Source organism: Passer domesticus, chromosome 5 (assembly GCF_036417665.1).
Source record: "Passer domesticus isolate bPasDom1 chromosome 5, bPasDom1.hap1, whole genome shotgun sequence".
Taxonomy (NCBI): Eukaryota; Metazoa; Chordata; class Aves; order Passeriformes; family Passeridae; genus Passer; species Passer domesticus.
The window spans coordinates 45,660,307-45,682,993 of NC_087478.1; the positions used below are offsets into that span (position 1 = coordinate 45,660,307).

General features: G+C 44.5%; 1 protein-coding gene and 1 long non-coding RNA gene across 8 annotated transcripts in view; one reads left to right on the forward strand and one right to left on the reverse strand.

Annotated features, from left to right (window-relative positions):
• The window catches only part of LOC135300441 (uncharacterized), a 29,195-nt gene extending 18,097 nt beyond the window's left edge, over window positions 1-11,098 (forward strand). The window contains exons 2-6 of one of the 6 annotated variants that reach the window (XR_010362320.1): window positions 3,475-3,747; window positions 6,692-7,024; window positions 9,055-9,141; window positions 9,551-9,835; window positions 10,426-11,098. This is a non-coding gene — a long non-coding RNA (uncharacterized LOC135300441). Of the gene's footprint in view, window positions 1-3,474; window positions 3,748-6,691; window positions 7,025-8,956; window positions 9,142-9,550; window positions 9,836-10,425 lie in introns of all 6 variants that reach the window. The other 5 variants (XR_010362317.1, XR_010362316.1, XR_010362318.1 and 2 more) reach the window with 5 other exon arrangements.
• PDE6H (phosphodiesterase 6H) lies at window positions 11,020-20,003 on the reverse strand. Of its 2 annotated transcripts, none has more exons than XM_064419908.1 (4): window positions 19,802-20,003; window positions 15,067-15,253; window positions 14,774-14,814; window positions 11,020-13,917 (listed from the first exon to the last, which is right to left on the reverse strand). In XM_064419908.1, the coding sequence occupies exons 2-4, from the start codon at window positions 15,204-15,206 to the stop codon at window positions 13,841-13,843; spliced, it is 258 nt and encodes an 85-aa protein (XP_064275978.1). In that variant the 5' UTR covers window positions 15,207-15,253; window positions 19,802-20,003; the 3' UTR covers window positions 11,020-13,840. The 2 variants fall into 2 exon arrangements, with proteins under 2 accessions (XP_064275978.1, XP_064275977.1); XM_064419907.1 differs by lacking the exon at window positions 19,802-20,003 and adding an exon at window positions 18,240-18,440.
• Between the last annotated feature and the right edge of the window lie 2,684 nt (window positions 20,004-22,687).

The window sequence follows — 22,687 nt, forward strand, 5'->3', positions numbered from 1 at the left end:
GAATTCCCTGGGATAACCAGGCTAGTGTCTTAGAAAGACCTCTGTAAGGTACAGTGCAGCCAGAAGTCTTCTTTAGCTCAGAGACTGCACCCCAAAATTGTAGAAGGCAGACTGATTGTGAGCAGCAATATGACACCAGTGCTGGGAGGAGCAGTGACCAGCTTTCTTAGAATGGCACAGAAATGAGGAGGAAGTGAGAAAGCTGATGGGGAAGATGCTTTAGGGTGTGAAAATTTTTGTTTCACAAAAGGGAAGGTGAGCAGACAGTATGTGCCTACTGATGGCAAGCTCTGATCCTACGACACTGCCTCAATAAGCAGAAGCATTTGGAGACCAGCTGTCCTAATTGTGCAGCCTGTTCAACACCATGGACTTGGACTAACATTTCCACAGCACAAGAGATGGAAAAAATATTGTTATTTTCTCATTTACTTCTTTGTGGAAACGTTGTCTAGAGGTGATGTGAAATACTCCACGTGCTTCCAGTGATTTTGGGACTAGCACTTGGGCATCCTGTCTGTGTTTCATAGCTCAGAGGCACTGGGCTAGCTCCAGTCAGAGCTGCCATACCTGAGCAGTGCTGTGCTGAGGTAGCAGTCTGGGCCTGGAGACCAGCACAGCAGTTCCACTGGTGATCCATGTCTCTGCAGGAGAATTAGCTGACCAGGCTGCTGTGCTGAGGTGTTAGGCTGCTTCCCAAGGCTGGACTATTTTGCTGGGCATTAACTCTGCAACCTTTGCACCAGGCTCAGTTGCTGTTTCTGCACCAGACAGAGCTGTGGTACAACAGACAACATGACAAATACTAACGCAGCTGAGGTTATTTCAGTCTCTCTGTTGCAAGATAGCTGTACCCAGATTAGGACAATTTGGAGTAGATTTGGTGATCCTTAATAAGTCAAGAAGACCTGGGGCTGGCTGTGTAAATCAGCATAGCAGATCTATAATGCAAAAACCAAAAAATTCAACAATGTTATGACTTTTAAGATAAGAGCGAAGCCTCTTGGCTCACTGAAATGACAGCAGCTCAAATAAAGTGGCACTGAAAAGGTAATGAAACCACTGCACTAGCTGTAAGCTATCTGGCAGGGATGCTGCTGAGAAAATTGGTGCAGCAGCAAGAATTCTGCATGGATTGCAAAACACTGCTGAGAAGCTATATAAAATCACCATAGGTTCACATTTCAGCTAGTTGAAACACTTACAGTTCAAAAACTAGTAGGTATGAAACAAGTTCCTGCTCTTGGACTTTTCTAGACTGCCTCCAACCTTGGATGATTTCTTCTATCTTTTCCCTAAACATTAATTTTTTTTTTCTAATGGACTGACCATGAAATCAAAGCATAGTGACAAGAATCTTGCTTGCTTTGATTGTTTGTCCTGGATTCTTTAGAAATAGTTCATGAAGTCCCTGCAGACTGTAGACCACAGACTGAAAATCATTTAATAATTCTCTTTGCATGTGCCTTGCAGGTTCCTGGGACACATCATGCCCTTCAGCAGAAAAATCAGGGTGATGCCTCACAAATGCTTTAATAGGCTATTTGAGACAGAAGATGCATTTTTAGGTCAAGACAGAGGAGTGTGTATGGCAAAAAGAACCTGATTGACAATAAAAGGGCTAAGTGACATTTAGAGTATGATAATGAATTATGTTCTTAATTTCTTTTACATTCAAAAATTTTCTTTATGAGATAAGTGAATTTGTGGAGTAGAAAACACTGTTAGAGCTGTGGCTAGGTTGGGGGTTTTTAATGTTAAATTTGGGTTAGGAACAGTGTGTGGCTGTTACTTTCTTCTTCAGTTATATTTTTAACTTTTGGCAAAGTCTCATAATCTTGAAGATGTTTATTTTTATAGATTTCAGAACACAAAATAAATAAAAACAAACTATTTGTATCTCTGTGCTTGTATAATTCAATGTCATGACAATGACTTTCTCTGGTCAAAACCAGGACCCAGCAGCTGTTTTCTTCTGCAGCTGTGGAGAACTCGAATAATACTTGATAGTGTTAAAGGTACAAAATATTAAAAAAAACCCCAAGCATTGTCTTTGCTTCCAGTAAGAGAAAGTTATTTATGCAAGAGCTGCCAAAAGAAGAAACTCATGTTATAACACTGCGTTTTTCCAAGCAAGCCCATCCAGCAGCTGGGGAGGGGCTTGCTACTCATTTTCCTACACTAGGAAATACTTCCATGTAGGGAGAGTTTATCCTGAGACACAAACACATCATTGAAGAAGGGCATCCTGAACCCCTCTGTGCTTCTCCTGGCCCCAGGTACTATGGTATTGCTCCCCTCTGCATGACAGGGTGGCTGTGGGAGGCAGCTGGACTCCTTGTGTTACTGATCCTAAGATTCCTCCTCCATCAGCTTTGGAAAAGCTTGTAAATGTTTCTGTGGATGGGGAGTTTTTCCGTGTTTCAGAGTCAGAAATGGGAAGCTCAGAAGGGTCTTCATTTGGCACAGCCTCACTCGGAATGATTTTGCCTCAAGGCATGAGAAGCATGAGCTAGTAGGGCAGAGGTTTTAGGGCTCAGTTTTTGTAGAGACTTAAAGAATACCATGGTCATTAAAGGAGCTTTCTGATATTTCTGGCTCTAAAAAGTCCAATAAAAATTTAAGTGGGAAAACATACCAAAGTCACCCTTATTTTCTGTATTTATAGCTCCAGTTCTCACAATACACCACAGACATTACTAACCATACAAGGCTGCCTCCTCAGTAAGGAGATCTGTGCTGACATCCCCTGAAGTCTGGCATGGCAGGAGCTGAGTGCCCAGCACTGTGTGCAGTGCTGGGCACAGGAACTCTTGGAGGAGCAGCAGGCAGAGCCTGTACAGGCACAAAGGCAGCCCCACCAGAGCAGGACATGTTTGGCAGCCACCGCCACCATCCTCCAAAGGCAGCTTAAAGGAGGCAGCTGAGTACAGGCATGGGGAGGAGGACTGGAGGGGGCACCTGCAGCCTTGTCAGCTCTAGCACTGGAGCAGGAGCTCTTGCCACAGCCTGTGCATGCTACTGCTGACTACAAATCCAAGACACAGCCTTGCTTCTGCAGCTGGACTTTGCTCTGAGGAAATAGGGGTGTCCTGGATACCCTCTTGTTAATGAAACCTTATTTGCTGTGAATAAATTAGTAGCATCTCTCTGTTTTGAATCCCTTGGGAACGTGCAGTACTGCCTCTGCTTCTGCTATATCAAGCATGGACCCTACCTGCTGGGTTAATCACCCAGTTTCTGTCCTAGGTGTGTCCTGCCAGCTTTTCTGAGGCAATAATCCCACCTTAGCTTTGCTTTAAGTAACCCAAAAAATATAACATGCTCAGCTAAGGTATTACTGAGCATGAGGCAGTCTCCTCTGGTTTGCCATAGATGGCTAAAATATGAAACCAACAGCTACCTCATCTTCTCTAAAATGTTCCAATTTCCTAATTATTTAATGAAGGCTAAGGACTTTATGTCTCTTTCCAGAATTAAGGCCTCAGCCCCATTGCTTCAATGAGCCTAGATGGGTTTTACTGCTGGGATCAGCTGCCAGAACTCTGGAGAATTTGGAGGTTGACACTTGGAATGGTGATGCCTCAAAAACAAAATGCGGAAAGAGACTACTTGCTGGAAGAAAACACAGTTCCTTGAAACAGTGCACACAAGACCACCTGAGCTTCTCCCAAGGACCCAGAAAGCTGGTCTTGTGACCAGCTGCCTTAAATCTGTGGTGTCTCTGTGGTGTCCTATGGGAACAAGGTAAATTTTCAGCTGCTGTGGTTCTGATCCTCTGTATAGAGAATGGCTGTGAAGTGTATTTTTTTAAATTTTGAAACTACTGCTAGAATACAGTAATTATAAAGATTATTTTATCTGCCCACAGGAAATTTACTTAACCAGCTTCCAGTAACTTCTACTTGTCTTCACCCTGACCTATCTGAATTCTTTAAATGCTGCTCCTAAGTAACACTGACTTAAAAGAAAAACCACCCTCACCCTGTATTTAAATGCAGAAGGTGTCCTAACCTCTCTAGATAGGAAATAACATGGAGTTTTAATAGTTTTCAAGAAACAATATTCTAAATTGGGAACTAGCAATTGCAGTGGATTATCACTGGCCAAAAAATGACAACATCTTCTTCCTGGGAGCACCAAAATTAATAAGAAAAGGTTACTTTTGTCAACGTAGTACTCTTGTCTCTTTTAAGGGAAACGCTGAGGAAACTTGCAGGTAGCATCAAGTAAAATGAGTTGGGGATTTTTATGCATTCTGAGAGAAAAAGACCACAGATCTATTAATTATTTTTTTTTTTTAAGTATGAGGGTTTATTGTGTGAACTCCTTAACTAAGGGTACCATAGATAGTAAAGGTTTCTATAAGTTCAGAAAATGTCTATACTGCATCATGAAGGAAAAATTTAGCAAGTGCTATTATACACAAAGACATCACCTCTGGCTCAGGATGTCCCTGAGTGCAAACCACTGGAAGCTACTAGATATGTTAGTGACGTGCTGTTATATATGTAATTTGTATCTTGTCCTTTGCAGCCATTACTGGCTACAGCTGGAGACAAAGTACTGGGTCTGAAGGACTTTTTTTTCTGATTTGGTAGAGACTTTTAACTCTTGTGCTTTTCTGCACATTTCTCATTTAAATTAGACACACAGCAGGCAGAAATTAAGACCTATTTTACCTGTTCTATAGCAATAGGCTAGAAAATTTGCAGTGCCTGTGCCAGGTTCAGTGGCATTAGCTCAACATACATGCCAATCTCTGTTCTTCCAAATCCTTTTGTATGAGTATCCAGGTTATTGCATTCAAATCCAGTTCTTGCTCATGGAATCCCACCTGTGCACCAGGGTAAGCATGGGTCCTAGACTGTCAAACACAGCTGGCATCATCCTAATGACATCCTGCACAGTTGCCACTTAAAAGCTTCTCCAGTGGTCCTGCACAAGAGCTCTGAAATGCTTGGGCCACAGAAGTTACCCTTAGCATATCTATCCACCTTCCTGTCACACACTCTTGGTTTGAAGATCTACAGGGCCCAGATCATGTGGAAAATTGTTTCTGAATTTCATTATTGCCTCTGTGAGAAATTAGCAATGTGGTTCTTATCTGAATTTGCCAAACCAGATACCAGATATAATTTTACTTTTCTGCTGCATATAAGAAAGAGTCATCTTCTATCAGAAATAGTTCCCATGAAGGCATTTCTGGGTCTGATCAAATGGCCTTTTGACCATCTCTTTAGTAAACTAAAGAAGGGTTAAGGACCTCTGATGAAAAACAACAAAATTGTTTTGGGTTACTGAGTACTGTTCAGCAGCTGAGCTGCAGCAATGGGCTGTTCTTGTGATCTGAGCTTGCTGCATGCAGAGATATGTGCAAGCCCAAGTCTCTGTGAACTGTATTTTATTTGACAATTGGAGCAGCCAAAGAGGTCACCTTCTCTAACCCAGTCAGTGAGCAGCAAGCTCCTTGATTTGGATTTGTGTCCGAGCTTTGGACTGATTTATCCTCTCTGTGTACATTCAGTGCCTTGTCACAAAGCTCAAGGGACTGAAGTGGCTATGATACAGATTTTTAAGTAAAGTCAAAGTGAAGACATGGGAAGGGCAGAGAATGGATTTTGCACTGTTACGTAGCTCTCAGCCACAATTACAGTTTGAAAACAAGCCAGGGGAGGGATTTGTACTATTGGGAATACTTGGGACATTTATTTGAGGTTCAGAGAGAAATTCCAGGTGGTTCCCACAGTATGACTTTTCTCAGACCTTTGAAAGAGGTGATTTAAAATTTCCTCTGTAACTAAATGATTATAACTAGCAACAACTTCCTCCTGTTTGCGATTTAGTTTATATTAAATTTGTTGCTGTCATTTTTGTCTGAAGGAGCTTGGTAATCCAGCTGATTATTGGCTCATTTAGAGAGATCAAGAAATAGTGTTCTTCTGAGAGCAGGCGCCCAAAGGCTTCAAGCCTATCATATTTGATCACTGTATGAGCCCTGGGCTGGGTAGTGAGGGTAAAGAAATATTTCTTCCTGAAGAGTTTATCAACAGCATCTTTTCATCAGGGTAGGTAATTATTATGGTTAAATGCTTCTTGAAGTTCTGGAATTCTTATGAGTGTAGATTTTATATACATGGAAAAGCTATTGTAAGAGAATATAAAATCATAAAGCCTTTTCAATTAGGTAGTTCACTGATTTGCAGCAGGTTGGGTTTTTTTTGGGAGGTTGACCTGATCCAAAGCTTATGGAAGTCAGTGCAAAAACTCCAAAGAGAATCCTGGCTTTAATTCAAGGAATTAAGTTGTATTCCTTAATGCCATAGGATATTATTGCACTAAAGAGCTTATTAAGATTAAAATGGGATTAGGCATTACTATGAATGAATGCAAAATGTTTACATGGCTGGGATAAAGATTCAAAGCTTTATTCCATATTTCAGGGAAATGGTTCCAGACTGAAGCAAAGAAAAATATATTGCATATCATAGCATTACACACAACACAGGGCATGTTGTGCCTTCCAAATAGAGAAACCTGGCACTAATGGTAGGATGTGGAGCAAAAATCTTACTCTATTTTCCAAAGAAGCAGTTCTCACCAAAGATTGAAATAAAAATGTCTTGTGTTCTTCCATGTTCTTTGTTTTGAGCTTGAGATTTTTGCTGTTTTTTTCATATTTATTTTTCAGCAGCTGAGAACCCGGCATCTTAGTCTTGTTATCAGAAGTATACAGATGGCTGCTAAACAGAGCTTCCTGTGTATTTAACTTTGATACTGTAATGGCTGAGCATGAATTTCATATGAAAAGCAAACTTTCTATACATCACTAGTGTACAGCTTGAGAGACAACAGCAGTGGAGATGGCCCAGCGTGACTGCCCTGACTCCTGCGGGAGCTGCGCCTGTTCTGTACCAGATGTTCTCTGCAGGGGATTCTTGGATGCTTTCTACAACACAGTCACAAATGTACTGACTGTCAGAGCCTTCCCAGCTCCCATGGGGCCCGTGTTTTCCCAAGGAAGGTATTTGTCAGGACTTCTTGATAACAGCTACTTAATATTTTCATGTTATTTTCAGACTGTTCTTCCTTGTTTTATCCTCACTCATATTTATCCTCCTTTGTTATCCATACCCTGCAACTACTTCCAGGTGGGAATCATAACTCCACTTGACTCTTTCAGGGGGCTGTGCACGCTGGAGCAACTTCTCTGATGCCTGTGGAGTCCTTACTCCTCCTTTCTTCATTTTTGTTTACTCTTCATTCTCCTTCTACATGAGTTCAAAATACAGAACGGTTTATCCGCTTCTGTCCTCAAAATGCCTAGAACGGAATGGAGCCTTGTGGATGGGGATGCAATAGTGTTAAGATCCTCTCAGATTTATCATAATATAGCTTCTTGTACTATTTCTGTACAGGCAGCTTTAGTTCAAAACTGCCTCCTTTGCTGACCATATTTCATTCCAATGTAATTGTTGACTAGTTTTCCCTTTGCTCTTGTCCGAGACTGGTGCTTACCAGGTCATCTAGCTTGAGGTTTGTGTTTGAAAGGACTTTCCCTGATGCCTCCATCTGTGTGTTCCTCATCCCAGCTGTCTGTAGGTGACCTGGCTGTGTGCTGACATTTTCAGGACTGACTGTGCTGCACCATTGCGGTGGCCCCCTGCTAGTGAAGTTCAGTGTCCTCGGGCTGGAGTAATACACTTGCTTGGAGACCAGGGTTATAACTAATTCATTAGTTCACAATGATGCACTTACAAAGTGCCTAGCATGGACAGACCTTGGTCCCAGTGAATGTTTCTGGTAGAACTGCAGTTGCTAAAGCCACATCTAATACAACTTCTTGTTTTCCACATGGTTGTCCTTCTGTTATTTTTCTTCCCTTACTTTCAGACCTGCAGCCAGTTCCCTGCTGCAGACAGGTGCAAGATTGCTATGCCCATGCCAGCAGCTGTCTGGACGATACAGATTTGAGTTGGCTTGTGTCCAGATAGCTCTTGTGAGATGAACAAATGTGTTTGCTTCTCCCTGTGCCAAAGCGGTGTTTTGATCAAGCAACGGGAGTTTGTGCCTCAGGTCACTGCTAGGACAGAAGCCTCTGTATGACTGAGGAATTGACCTTGCCTTCCTCTGCCTATGGCCTGTTTGCCCCCCTACAGCCCCTGTAAACCTGCCTAGGTCATACTTCCAAGAGATGTGTTCCAGCAGCCCTCAGTGGTGGGGGTTTTAATGATCCTGGGATTTCTATCTGTTGCTCCTTTTGGTGTCCTGTCCAGAGGTGAGGGGAATTAAACCACAGGTTTTTCTCCTAATAGCACAAGACATAGATTCTCCCACTGATGTTATTCCTGCTTACCTACTGTCACCCATGATTACAGGGTCAGTGTGGTGAGAGTCTGGAGCTCCCACACTTGGATGTGTTTTTCCCCAAGCCCTCTTCCTTCCTGGAAGGTTGTGCAGCCACTGCCTCCCAGAGAGAGCAAGGTCTCTTGTAAGGGACCAAGTTCAGCTTGCTCAGTACTTTATAAATTATTTGTGCCTTGAGTGGGTGCTCTTCTTCAGCATCATAACAGGCTCAGAACTGCTGCAAGTGCTCCTTGGCCAGCTGCTAGACCCTCCCTGTCTGGCACAGACCACAGGCCAAAGCCCAGGGTACAGCTGTGGCAAGCAGCTTTCTGAGCTTCACCACGTTCCTTCTCTGTGTTCTCCATGTTCTTGAAGGTAGGTATCCTTCCTTCCTGTGGACTTTTCCTGTGCTGACAACTGTCCTGACCAGGGTCTCAGAGTACCAAAAGCTTTCTTCCTTCCCAGTGCCCCCCTGTCTAAAGTCCTACTCCTCACAGGGTAGTGTAGTTCATCTATTTCTGTCCTATCCCTTGTCTGCTCTGACATCTGGCAGTCTGTTGTATGTTGAGTATGTGCTGGTGATTGCTATGCTCAGCCACTTCATTTACAGCCTCAGGAATGTGAGAGGCCCTCAGAAAAATGCCAGAGGCAAGAATGCGTTTGAAAATTCCTGAAGGCTTTGATAGAGAAGGTATTCTTTTCACCCAGCAGGAACAGCAACACCAAAATTCTCACCATAGTTATTCTAAACTCCAAGGAGAGGAGCAACATAAAATGTGAGAGTACATGTTAAAGGTAAGTTGAAAGTTTCAACTGACAGATTTAATCAGTATGTATCCCCAGCACAGAGGCTGCAGCCATCCACTCCCTCCAGGTGGATTACAGTTGGTGTGGAAAAAGCTCAGAACCATAAATGCTGCCTGCCTTGGGCTGTCAGGACAAACTTCGGAGGTGCAGGTGCCTAACATTAGGATACTGAGCTGATCCACCTTCAACAACCCTGACAGCACTATGGGGACTGGGAACAAGGTTTCAAAGTTAAGCAGTCTGGTATGAGGAAATTCCAGAGTTGGGCACATTTATAAGCATGTGATACAATCTTTTATTTTAATTGCATAATCTTATGTTCTTTTTTTCTTTTTTTCTTTTTTTTTCTTTTTTTTTCTTTTTTTCTTTCTTTTTTTTTTTTTTCAAATCTGTCTAGATTTGCATCACGGTAGTGTGGTGATGCTGAAACAGACTGTTGGCTGGAATAACCTGCCCACCCTATGGAGCATTACATAAATGCTTTCAAAAATAGACTTGTTGTTCCTCAGATCTCCAAGCTGAGGCCCTGGATCTTACTGTCTGAGTGAGATCTGACTCAGAGAGAATGAGATTCACTAATGAGTACTTACAGCTGCAACCACAACTAATGACAGCTGCATTTTAAATTTCAAGATAAAATGTGAAGTACTCTGAAAAATCAAGTATTGAAGACCTAAAGGTGGTGGATACTCTCAATTTGCCTAACTCTCAAAATCCCATTTATAAAATAGAAAAGTGCCCCACAAAGCACAGAGTGATATTGTCAGGGTACATTTTTTAGCCTACACCTTATTGATCAATACCATAGGAAAATGTGACAGTGGCTTGATACTGAATGAGGTATTACACTGAGAGTTTGTGGTTGTGGTTTTTTTTTTGGGGTGGGGGGGTGGGGGGGTGGGGTGGTGTTTGTTTTCTTTTTTTTTTTACTTTAATTGTATTTTTATTTATTTTAAACTGAGATTCCTGAGGTGATTTCATTTTGGGGGGGTGGGGGGGTGGGGTGAGGAGGAGGACAGAAGCAAGACAAATGCTTCTCACTTTTCCAAATGTTCATTCTTCTTTTATTGCAGAGATTTGGGTTTAATTAATTGTTTCACTAGAGTCAGAAACTGGGGTCAGCGAGGATGGGACTCAAAATTTGGTTATGGTTTTAAGTAGATATAACTATGTGAGAAGATGTTTTTCTGGCTTTCAAAATGTGGTTGGGTAGGGTTTTATAAAAAGTCCTCACAAAGGGAGTCCTGAACAGCTCATATTTGTATCTCACAGGATTGAGAACATTCAAATACAAAAGACCTTCAATTGGACACCCAGTAATGAGTTGCAAGAAAAAAACTCCAAGGATGGCACGAAAGAAAACACTTCCAAAGCTGAGATTTGACAGCATAACAGAAGAAGACAATTGCACCCGACCATCTTGAAACCCCTGTGGACACCTAGAAAGTTCAGCAACAGAAAGAAGCAAGAGGAGATGAGTGTTTGCAGGTCTGTCTTGCAGTCACGGCAATGAGAAGGAACTAAGTGGCATTCACACCTCAGCATTTTTTTGCTATAGGGTAGAAAACATGCTGACATTCATTTGCACATAGTCCTAGAAGATGCAGCTGGCCAAAAGATTTCAGCCTGAAGGAAACCCTGTGCAACACTTTTGGGAGAAAGTCATCACTCAGGAAAAAACTGCTTCTCAGATGATATCACAGTCAGTCTTTATTGCCTATTGTTCAGAGATAAATAGCCGGTTTTCTCTAATGAGAAGTGATAAGTGACTTTCAGGGCTTTCCCCAGGAAAGGAAAGGATTTCAGAAGGAAAAGCTAAGTCATCTGCCTTTCCCTGGATATATTTTGTAAGCAAGTCAGACTACATTCTTAAGATTTTTAAAACATTTTTATTAATTTTTATTCCTTTTGACATGTTTTTATAGTAAAAGAACAGAGAATACCATATTACAATGCATATAGACTGAAGTCCTTCAACAAGCTGCTTTAACACATTTGCTTTCTTGCACTATAGCCATCTCTCACTGAAAAACGGAAGTTTCAGGAATTATGGCTCATTAGAAAAAACTCAGAACCTCAGACAAAACAACTATGAGTGTGTTTTAAGACTCTTCTTCTAAGCCTCAAAATTCCTTACAAGTAAAGGAATGAATGTGATTCCTATTAATGAATAGAAATTATTTTCAAAATAACTAACAAACTGTGTTGGCTCAAAACATTCCTCTTCTGATACAGCTCATCAGCCAGTTATGAGAGCTGGGTTATGTGTGCATTCCTGTTGGACTCCTCTGGGAAGGAGAATGGGGGAGTTCTCTGGTGGGAACTGGGGCTATGGCAATCAGATGGGGAACTACACCAGGACCTTCTCATTTGCTAAAACTTCAGTCCCTGGACTAAGGAGAATTTTGCTTTTACCCTAGTATTTTCTGACAAAGTATCTCACCGTCTGTGGGCTGCTTTCCCAAGGTCTGAGATGAAAAGAGAGCAAACTGGCGAATTAAAATTTCCTTCTCTTGTTTTTGTCTCGCTTAAAAAAGCTTAAAAAAGGGAAAACTCAATCAAAATAGAGGCAGCCAGCTAGAAGGATTCAAAACTGGATCTAATGGGTCTTTTCCCAGAGAGAGGGGACAGACTGAGAAGGTGGAATGAGGATCATATGTAACAGGATGGCATAATGGGAGGGAGAGCGTGAGAGTATTGCCATACATTCACATTTAACTGCAGAAGGAGAGGGCTAGTATATGAGCCTGAAAAAAAAGAAATCAGCTCCCTATAGTAAAAGCTAAATAAAGTCATTTATATAAAGAACACTTAGGGAAAGAAGAAAAGCATTAAAAGGTGAGAAAGGCGGGAGAAGCTGGAAGCAAGTGGAAAGCACAGACTGGCTCTGCCCAAGGAAGTAGCTGTGGGCTGCAATTAGCTAAATGGTACACGACTCTTGTGCTGCGATAGCGCTGCGGTTCTGAGCCCCTCCATGGCTCACTGCTGCGCCTGATGGCAGCAGTGCTGAATAATAAAAGCTGTACTCTGGACTGCCAACGGGAATTAATTTCCTTTAGCTTTTGGTGCCCAAGTTATATTTTAGCTGAAAACTGCTAGCTTTTATTCCTGGAATAATGGTAGCAGATAACTATGGCACCGCCATGGATTTATAGCAATGCTTTGTGTGTGGGGATCAATCGTTTAGACAGGATTTGCTCTCCTCTCCACAATCACTCCTTGCTGCCATGAACATGTTCAGCATAGGAAAGATAAGACAGGGGGAGGTAGTTCTTATGCAATGAGGCTTCTTAAACTAAAAGCAATGACTAAAAATTCCACCTCCTCTTATGAATACTATGTAGCTACAATAAACTTGCTCCTTGCCTGCAAACAAGCCAAAAGCCCTTCCTTAATGCCAGGGAATGTCGGTGCCTTCCCTGAAGGTTTAAGTGGTGCCTCACCACTCGGCAGCACTCGGGCTGGCAGAGAGCAGCAGACACAGATCGATGGGGTTGAGTGGATTCGCTCTGTGCCTGCATGTGCACAGCCTGCCCTCCCCTGCCTCCCCGCTCGCCCTGCTGTTATTTCTCTCTGGGGACACCGTTTGCCTGCTCGTCCAAACAAGCTCCGGAGCTTGAAATTGCCAGGGAGTGAAGAGAGAAAAGCCTTCCTACTTATGAGGGACAGGGTGAAGGGAGCCTTGTCCTATGCTGAATGCAGGGAAGAGGGAGCAATTACTGCAATATCATTTTCTGCTGCACGTGGCAGGACCGCTGGCACAGTCTGGTGACAGATCATAAGGATTCTCTGTCTTAATAAGCAGCAAGCATGTCCTGGGGAGCAAATGTCTCATGTAAATATGTATTGGCATGGGGACACGCGTCACACAGGGCTTTCCATCAAAGGAGAGGAAATGCAGCATCATTTGGAGGGCTGCTTCTTTGGAACTGCAACCACAAAGGAATGAATAATAGGATTAATTCACTTAGCTATTGATCTCAGACGCAGCACACATTCTCATTTAACGTTATGAGAACAGCCAGACTCTCATGGTTCATAGCCTGTGGGCAGTACAGCAGAGACAGCATTTGCAAGCCCTTTTCCCCATTTGCTGATGAGGTGAATCTTAGCAGCACGTTCCTTATGGTGAGCCACTGGGGAAGGATCTCCTATGGAAAACAGCCTCATGTCTGGACTGGTGACTCTAATGCTGTTCTCTACAAATGTACTCTGAGCAAATAATTGGTGGCCCAAATAACACAGGGACCTACCCATGGAAATTCTGTATAGAAAGCTGAAGAAAGGGAGGGAAGCAAGAAAACAGAATAGGCTCATTTAATTAGGTCTGGATGTACATGCACACAATTTCTCAGCTAATCAGGGAAAAAGTTCAGATACAGCCTCCCCATATCACCATAAACATTGAAGATCTATGACAGTGAGAGAAGAAAGCATGTGGTGCAGGGACACATTAAGACATTTTTCAGTAGCTTCATCGCATGGAACATGAGGTCTGCTCAGGGTCCCAAATAACTTCTTTACCAAATTAATCTGCAAAATTAAGTTTCTCATAACTAGCTCTTACAAAACCACCCTGCCCATAAGCAAGTGGGTGCAAGGGCCAAAAGTAAGTGTCAAAGGTGGTAAAGACCATGCTGGGATCTGTGGAGTGTCACCAGGTGACACCAGTAGAGATGCTGACACCTTAGATGATCCCAAACTGGGCCAGCTCGTGCAGTTCCAGATGGCTGAAAGCTTCCCATGGGCAAATCACGGTGATATCTGCAAAAGAGAGAAAATGACAAATGTGTTCTTGTTCTTGCACTCCTTGGATTTATTTTGTATTAATGGAAAGGCTGATTTACTCAGGAAACGTTAACAAGAATGAGATTCCATTTAAAGGTTAAATGAGAAGATGAGTATTTCCAGTCTGGTACTACCTGTCAGACCAAAGCAGATCAGTGTACTTTCTCTCTGTAAGCAAAAGCAAGCCAGCAGTTCCTAGTCTTTTCAGTGACTATGTAAACTGGTGTAACAGTTAATTCCAGTTATGTGGTTTCTCCTCTTCTTATAAATTACCTGTAGCCAAACTGTGATCTCCTCGAAGACATGTGCAGTTTTAGATCAGATGCTGAATAATTTGGCCTACAATATTCAGGATCTGTAACTCTCTCTTCATCAATACTTCAAAGTTCTGACTGGTTACAGCTCATCCAATGCATGTTTCTCAATCCCAGATGGGTACATAAAATTCTTAAAATTAGGATTCTGATGACAACACAAATACTTAACCATCTGGGATTTAGTTTCTGTGATTTTTTGGTATTAATAGCTTAGCATTTAGCATTTATTTGAGAATCTCATGCTGCTGAAATTCTTAGCCAGAGTATTAGCAGAAAACAAACAAGCAGCCCAGTGTAGGTAGTCTGAAGCTGAAGCATACATAAATGGTCTTTTCTTCATGTAGTGCATAAGCATGGACGTGGCAGCTTGGGGAGGCAGAACTAATCTTCTCTGGTGACCCTGAGAGCTGCAGACAGGCCAGGGAAACAGAGGCACCCCTGAATCCTCTCCCATGATCAGGTTTGTCTGCACTAGTGCTAAAGAGGGCATGACAACAACATCCTGCAGAGTTTACCTGTGCCCAGCCCCTCCATGCCTGGGATGTCATCTCCAAACCTAGGAGAGAAAAGAGCAGGTAAGGAGTGAGTTTGGGACAGCAGCAGGGAAAGAGGAGATGCCCTAAAGCCCCAGCCAAGGAGGAAGAATAGTGGGTAGAGAGTAGGAGAGAAGCAGCTCCAGGCTGGAGAGCTGAGGGGGCAGGGGGAAGCCTTCTGGCTCCTTGCCCAAGGGAAGATGCACAGAAGCACAATGTAGCAGTGGGGACCTACTCAACCAGCACGGTTTCTTTTCTTTCCAAAATTCCCTTACCCTCTTACTCCTTTTTTGGGGGGCTTGCTCTTGAACTGCCTTGTCTGCCTCTGCTTGAACTTGGGAGGCCCCTTGCGTGGTGTGGTGGGGCCGGTTGGAGCATCGCCGGTGTTGAGGTTGGCGGCTGGGGTCTCGCTCATCGCTGGGCTGTGTGCAGCAGGCACGTGCCTCTCTCAGATCCCTCTGCCTGCAAGATAACAGCAAGGACTGACACAACGCTCTGCTTATCTTTTCCGGGTATCAGTAGTCAGATGACAGAATTATGGAAAATATAATTGTGACAGGATTAAAGATATTGGTATTAAAGATAATAAAGAAAGATTGTAATGAGTACAAATTAAGCAGGGTAGCGCTGCCTTTCATCTGGCATGCTAGAATTAAGATGCCAAGCAAAGCACACTTGATCTAAGGCCAAAGATATTTACCCCATGGTGCAATGTCTTGGAGAGCCAGGGAGACTAACACCTCCTATTGTCTCAAATACAGTTGCACTCTTGGAAACAGGTTGCTGCAGAAGCTTGCCCCACAATTTAGGTAAAATAGCAAGTTTAATGCCAATGCTGGAGTTTTTTCCTAGCTAGCCTTGAAATAGTATCGCTGAGGTTTTTGCTTACTGGTTCAGGGCCTGACTACTACAGGAGTCACAAAGACACATGTACAGCTTAGAGAAATATCCTGTCCTTGGGAATCACCATGATATATTCACCTGTTCTCATACTTGTGCCTAAGCATTACCTTTAGAACACTGATGGACATGGGATGCTGGGTTGGAAGGGTCCCTTGTCTGGGTGGAGCTGCAGTTAGGGCCCAACGCTTGTCAATACCAAACTCGTGGGAAATAGCACAAGATCTTTGCAAGATTATACAGAAGGCTAAGGCAACACACTGGAGACTATCTTTTAGGCAGACGTTAATGTCACAAATTTCTCAGGATTTAGAGAAGTAAACCCTGTAACTTTCCCCAGGATGTGCCCATTTTGATATTTTTGAGCATTATCTTAATGTGCTGGCCCCTCTTCACCACACAGCAGAACTGCTGCACTCTGAGCCTTTTGCTTCCTTCCCAGAGAGGACAGCTGTAATTCTCACCAGTGCCCAAAGGGAAGCACCCAGCCCTTCATCAAATGTTGTGCTAATTAGTATGACATTAGTATTACAATGGTCTGAACAAGTGCATTTATGGATAAAAATAAATGCAACTTCTTTCTTTCTTCCTTGAAGTCATGTTCTTCCCCATGACTGTTATATACCAGGTGTTCATCCCCGTGCATCCAAGCTGATGTAATCGCTGATGGAATTAACTTCAGGATTTGGTTCTAAAGACTAATCTCATAAGGTCTCCATAGTACTCTGGCTTAATCCCCAACATCACCTGCCGTGACACTCTGGACTTCTAATCTCAGAACTATAAATGTCATCAAAGATTTCTTTCCTTAGTCTAAAGAGAGTTCATTCCTTTGTCCTGAAATAGACAGAGCGTTGGAAAGCAAATCCTTATATGCAAGGAGAAAGATCATCTGAGCAATCCTCCTGCGCCACTCCCACATCCATGCAAGAGGAAGAGCCATATTTCTGTATCTGTGGCAGTCTGGAAATACTTCATCCAGGGCATCTTTCCACCCGTGGTGGCAGTAGGATGGTTCCAAATGATAGCACCTAGAGGCAGGCTAGTCTTCTGTCGCTTGTGGTCAGGCTTCTGTCGCAGCTGTAATATCCCAAGCAGGAGACTGGACAGGTTCCAGCAGCCCCAAATGGAGCAGCAGATGGTTGTGTCTGAAGCTGAAGTATGCACAGATGCTGTTCCCCCGCGTGTAACACAACGCTTCCTAAGCACACTCTGTGCCCACAAACACAAGGATCAGCTCAAACTGTGGAAGTTACTTATTTGGCTGCCATCTCTGCAGCGCCTGAACAGTTGCCCAGTATTTACAGCTTTTTCTTTTTCCTCACAGCATGGTGGCAGGACAGGCAAACACTGCCACCTTCTTCTTTAACAGAATGAGAATGGAAGCGCAGTGATAGGTATGACCTGGACTGCACTACTAGGAGGAGAGATGAAATCTTTTGACTCATAGATTTTTAGGGCCAAACTGAGAGACGAAGGCATTTGCTTCCAAAACAAAAATAGAATTTGGTCCCTCTGTTACTCAGGATGGGAGGAATTCAGATGATACTGCCCTACAACAAAATGCTTTGCATCAGAAAGCTGCTCCACAGCATGTCTGCCAATGTGCCATAGTCTATTATTGTGTTTGTCTCAGGCGCAATTCTCATCAGCAGGTTGTTTGTCTCAGTGCTAGACCCCTCTCCTGAACTAAAAGAAACATGCATCCACTTTTAAGCACCATGTTAATTCAAGTTAGTTGGCACCCCTCTCAAGGGCTACTCCCAAAAGTACAAACCAGCTAACAGATTTCCATCCCTTAAGACTGACATCCAAAACTTGAAAGATGCATTTGAGCTCCATCTCCAACTGAATTCCTGCCTTGCTTCAATAACCTCTGCTGTATACTGGCATGTTACCTTAACCACAGATATGTCTTTGAGGGTCAAAACATCTTAAATACTTGAGTCCACGTTTTGTCTCTGACTTCACTCAATAGAAGAATAGCTAATGGAAAGATTCATCCCTTGAAGTTTCTTTTTGCCCCAGTCTGAAGTAGTTGTATCCCTTTACCAGATACACAATAACCCATGATTTGGTAGGAAAAAGGATCTGCCCAAATCACACTTCATCCTCTCTCACCTGCATGAATTCAATAAAAAGCACTCTATGAAACTTTTAGCTAGGGACATGTCTAACATCAGGGACAATTCTAACTTTTCCCTTACTAATCTCTCTCTACTTCTATTCTCTCCATGCATCATAAAAAAATGACAGAGGATGGGAAGCAACCTTAATGCCACATAAGAACCTTCCTCTTGCCACTGAAATCAAGCTGCCTTCCCACCATGGAGCTGGTGGGACTTGCTTGCCATCAGAGTCAAAGAATTCTCCCTTCATGCTGGAGTGGGCCCTGCCCCACAGCACAGAACCTGTGCCAGTTCCCACATCTTGGGAACAAAGTGCTCCTACACACAGCCAGACAAGCACCCCAGGATCACAGATGAGAAATAAATGCCAATAGCAGCTTCTTCCCATGGGAATTTCACAGCCTTTTTTCTTACCATACCTGGTTACTTGGATAGTCCTTGGTACCAGATCAAAGAGGTGGCTTGACAAATGTTCTGAGTCTCCTCTAGATCTCTGCGAGTGCTATGCTGCCTTCTCCCAGTGTTTCCTGGTCTGCCAGAGCTCTTTTGCTCCTGCCAGCGCCAGCACGCAGCTCCTGGGCAAGAGCTGATGGCTGTGGATGCAAAGACTGGTGAGGCATAAGATGCTCTGCCATGCACTTCCTCTGCTCCCCTCTGACGAGGTGTTACCTAATTGCTCCTGACAGCATTTCTGCTCAGTCAAGGGCTTAATCCTCTAGGTAAGAGCTTTGCTTGCATCTGAATGCTAATTATACCTAATACACATTAATGGGCTTATCTCAGTTGCGTCAGAAATCCCACCTCGGGGTTGTTGGCCAGTTTAATCATCCTTCTTTTAGTTTTACTTAAATTTAAAGGGGCTTGAATACTACTGACAAATGTTGACTCTTTAATCTGCTCCATCCTTAATCTCTGACTCTCTGTGGAAAATGTCCCTGGCAGATAATGTAGAGGCATCACTTGATCTTCTTTTCGGACCGTTTTGGTGTAGGAACTCATCTTCCCCTGTCCAAAGCTCCCAAAAACACAGATTCCTCCATGTGCACTTGTCTTATGCTGCCTCAGGGTGTCAGACACAGAACCCCCATGAGCCATGGCGCTCCATGCAGGCACTCTTCCATGAGCAGAGAGAAATCAGGGGGAAACATCCTTGTGCTGATGTTCTTTTTTATGGGTTTCTTGCATGCTCAGATCTTAGCCTCAGGAGAGCCAGTAGCATCATCCTTTCAGGCTTTTGTCAGGGAGCATCGAGTCCAGGGCCTTTGAGGAGTCTCACAGCTCCAGTCTCGGTTGCTTGAGGTGGCTAATCATAGTCCATACAGGTCCAGCCCTTTCTGCTCCTGTGTCTTACACAGGACTTCAAATCCTTCATTCTGGCAGCAGTTTTAAGACCGAGAACAGGTGAAAGAGGATGCACTCTAAGAGACAGAAACTAGTTTCCAGTAGAACTACATTCCCAAATGGGGATCACTGGAAGGACCATCCCAGTGGAAAGAAGGGATTCAGTAACAGCAGAGGTACAGCACCAGGCTATGAACTCCTCACTGATGTGCCCTGCAGGCGTGGCTGGGCGCTGGGGCAGGAAACACCAGTTGCCTGTCCCAGCTGCTCCTCGGCAGCCCCCAGTGCTGCTCGCATGCAGGCTCAGCCAGCTGAGGACACAAGCCAAGGGAGCCCCCACAGGGGGGTGCCCAGCACGAGGAACTGAGCAGCCCCTGTTTGTACAGCCAGGGGGCTTTGAGACAAACCACTGCAGCAGCACCTGCCCTAATGGTAGAGGAAACACAAAACAACCACACAAAAGAACCACAATTCATTCTCCCAGCTACTGGATCTGTTCATGCTCTTCAAGCACAAACATCCAAAATTTTCCGCCATGGAGTTCTATCTGGACTTTTCTCTCCCCTGGGTTTTTCAGCCAGTTCATTTTTCATCCCCCTGCCCCCCTTGCTATTGCCTTGAGTTCCCAGGGAACACTTACAGTGCCAAGGGCTCCTCTTGCAAATCATTCAAGTCCCGTCCTCCAGCCTGCGTAGAAAGAGTCTCGAGGTGTCCTTTGTCCTGCAGATATACCCTGCCACCAGGTGACATCAGGGCATCAGTCGTGGGCGGGCGTCTACACGGCAGGGGTGAAATGGGGGGAGCACTGTGAGAGCAGAGCTGTGCAGGCACAGCTCCAGCAAGGTCTGGAGGAGCAGCAGAGCCTCGGCACACTCCTGAGGGGTGACGTGCCCCTGTCTGCAAGAAGGTTGTGGCTTCTCTGGAGCTTCTGGGGGGACATCTCTGGAGAAGCAAAGATAAATAAAGAAGTAACCTGCCCTTTGAGTGGTGCTGCTTCTTGGGAACACACAGTGTCTGCACATGCCAGGGAAGGGAGGATTCCCTATCCCTCTCCTGTGCTGGTGAATGCCTGGAGGGGTTTCTGGTGAACTTCTCAGAGGTGCTGCAGGGACCAAGACACACCTTAGAGAGCGATGCACACAGCTAGCCCAGAGCCAACAGGGCTGAGTCTGCTCAAGGGAGCCACAAGGAGTGCTGCTGAGGTGCTGCAGGGCTCTAGTGAAGCAGATGGGAAGGCAAGGGGAGAATGGGAACCTTTGTCTCTCATGTGGGTGGCCAACCAGTCACTCCTGAGACCCAAGGTGTTGTGCTGAGGTAACAGCCAGGTCTCATCTGGGTACCAGCAGCGTTGTTACTGGGAGGGGCCCCCAGAGGTAGAGCTCAGCCCATACTCCAGCCCATCAAAACTCCTGTGTGGTAATGCACATTGTTTTACACCCAGTCCTTGGTGTCTCCCATGTGTTTTAATAGCCTGTTGTAACTGCCTGGAAGATCAGTGTCAGAGTTGGTGGAGTCTCAGGATGAAAAGAGAAGGTCCAGAGTCCTGCAAAAAGGTGCTGGAAGATCATCCTCAGCTGCAGCAGTGCCTCAGCCATGGCCTGTAAGTGTCTGTCTGGAGGTACAACCACAAGGTTAACAGCCCTCTGGGGCTCTTGGCCCTGGTGAAGCACCTCACACTCACCCTTGTTGAGCATCCTCCTCACTGCACAAGATCAGGGCTGGCAGGACTGAAAACAATCCCAGGAAATGGAGTAGCAGCAGGGGAATCACAGCAACACAAGGGCAGAAGGAAACCAAAGTGTGGGTTTATTTATGATGGATGGGATTTGTCTTTGGGTGAGGTTAGAGGAGGGGATTTTGGTGCAGACAAGCCAGCCAGGGGTGTGACTGTGTGTGACCAAGAAGGGACAGTCTCTCACTGATGTGACAGACCCTGGCAGGGAACACCAGTCCAGCACTGTGCTGGTGCTGAGCAAGAGTCCCATTGCTGAGGCCTCTGACCTTTCAGACGGCTGAAGTTAGACAAGATGAATCCTCCAGTGAGACTCTTAGCTTACATTAAAACAAATCAATAAGGTCCTAGCCCTTGAGTGGGTACTGAGAAGCTGGGAAGTAAATCCTGGATGTAGCTGAGAGGCTTTCAATCAGAGAAGGAGCAAACACATATTCCCACACATTTAAGACAATCACACAGCTTTCAGAGGCTTGTGCAGAAATTTCTGGGCACAGGAAAGAGAACGGGGGCAGCATCCTCTGTTGTTGGCATCCTCTCTTTCCCTGTGATGACTGCAGCTTGTATACAAATGTGTGGAGATTGATTGCACTCATCCTCTTCTGACAGCACAAGTGATTTCTGTGGGCAGGGACCTGCTTGTGTGGATATAAAGAGGTGCAGCCTGCTGGCAGCAGACTCCCTCCTATTCCCGCTGCTCATTCCCATGCCTCCATCTGCTGCAGACAGGTTTCCAGGGGCTCCCCCTCCCCTTCTGCCTTCTTCTATCTAGGTAAAGTTGCTGGGGAAATCAGCTGTACAGCGCTCTACTCCTCTTTCCTGAGGCTTCAAAATTTACATATGTTCAGGCTGTTTGTTTTCAAAATACTCCCTTTGTTTTCCTGTTTTCCCAGTGAAATCTGTCTTGTTTCCCTTTAACAAAAAGTGGACTGTGGGAAAAAAAATTTCCGCGGTGTCACATGAAGATATTTTTTTTACCACTGACAAAACATGACAGAAACTCCCTAAAGGCCCCCACTTCTCATGTTCTTTCTTATCTTCCAGGATTATCAGTCCTCTCTCTCCATCCATACTCTCTGTCTCCCATCCCCTCACAAAGTGGGTGGCATTTACTTTGCAGACTTGTGAGTGCACAGCTTCTTTTCAGACCAAGAGGCACCTGCTTCATGTTCGTGCCTGGCTGCCACATCAGATGGATGAAGAGTTCTGCCCAGGGACTGAGAACCCACTCCCTGCCCCTCCCTGCCCAGGTTTTTCTTCCCCAGGAAAGACAGTGCCAACTTTTTTGGCCACAACAGCTGACATTGGATCCAGAGCAGAGCTGCATCAGAAACAAAGGTGTCCAGGTGGTAGCAGGAGTGCAGTCCTTGTGGCCTGAAAGGAAAACTTAGGAGCTTCATCACCTCCAGCCGGATTATATTCTGTTCCAAGGAACCACTTAAAAAACATCTCCAAGGTTTCTGACCCTATTTATGAGCTGGTGTAGCCATGGAAACAGTAGTTATGCCAGAAATAGCAGCTCACTTGAATGACAAAGAAAACACAAGTTTACAAGACAGTGATTTTTCCAGAGGCTGACTGAGCTCATGGGACTGTGGGAGGAAATCCCAGCTGAGGCACAGTCTCAAGGATGCAGCTGATAAGGGCTGTGGTTGGTGTGGGCCACAACAACTTTTGAAATGTGTCTCTATACCTTGTGCCACATACTTGGGAGACTTTGTGCCTTATTGATAGAGATTTATCACTTGCCACAAAGATATACGTAGCTGGAAGTGAGCAGAGAATTAACCAGGC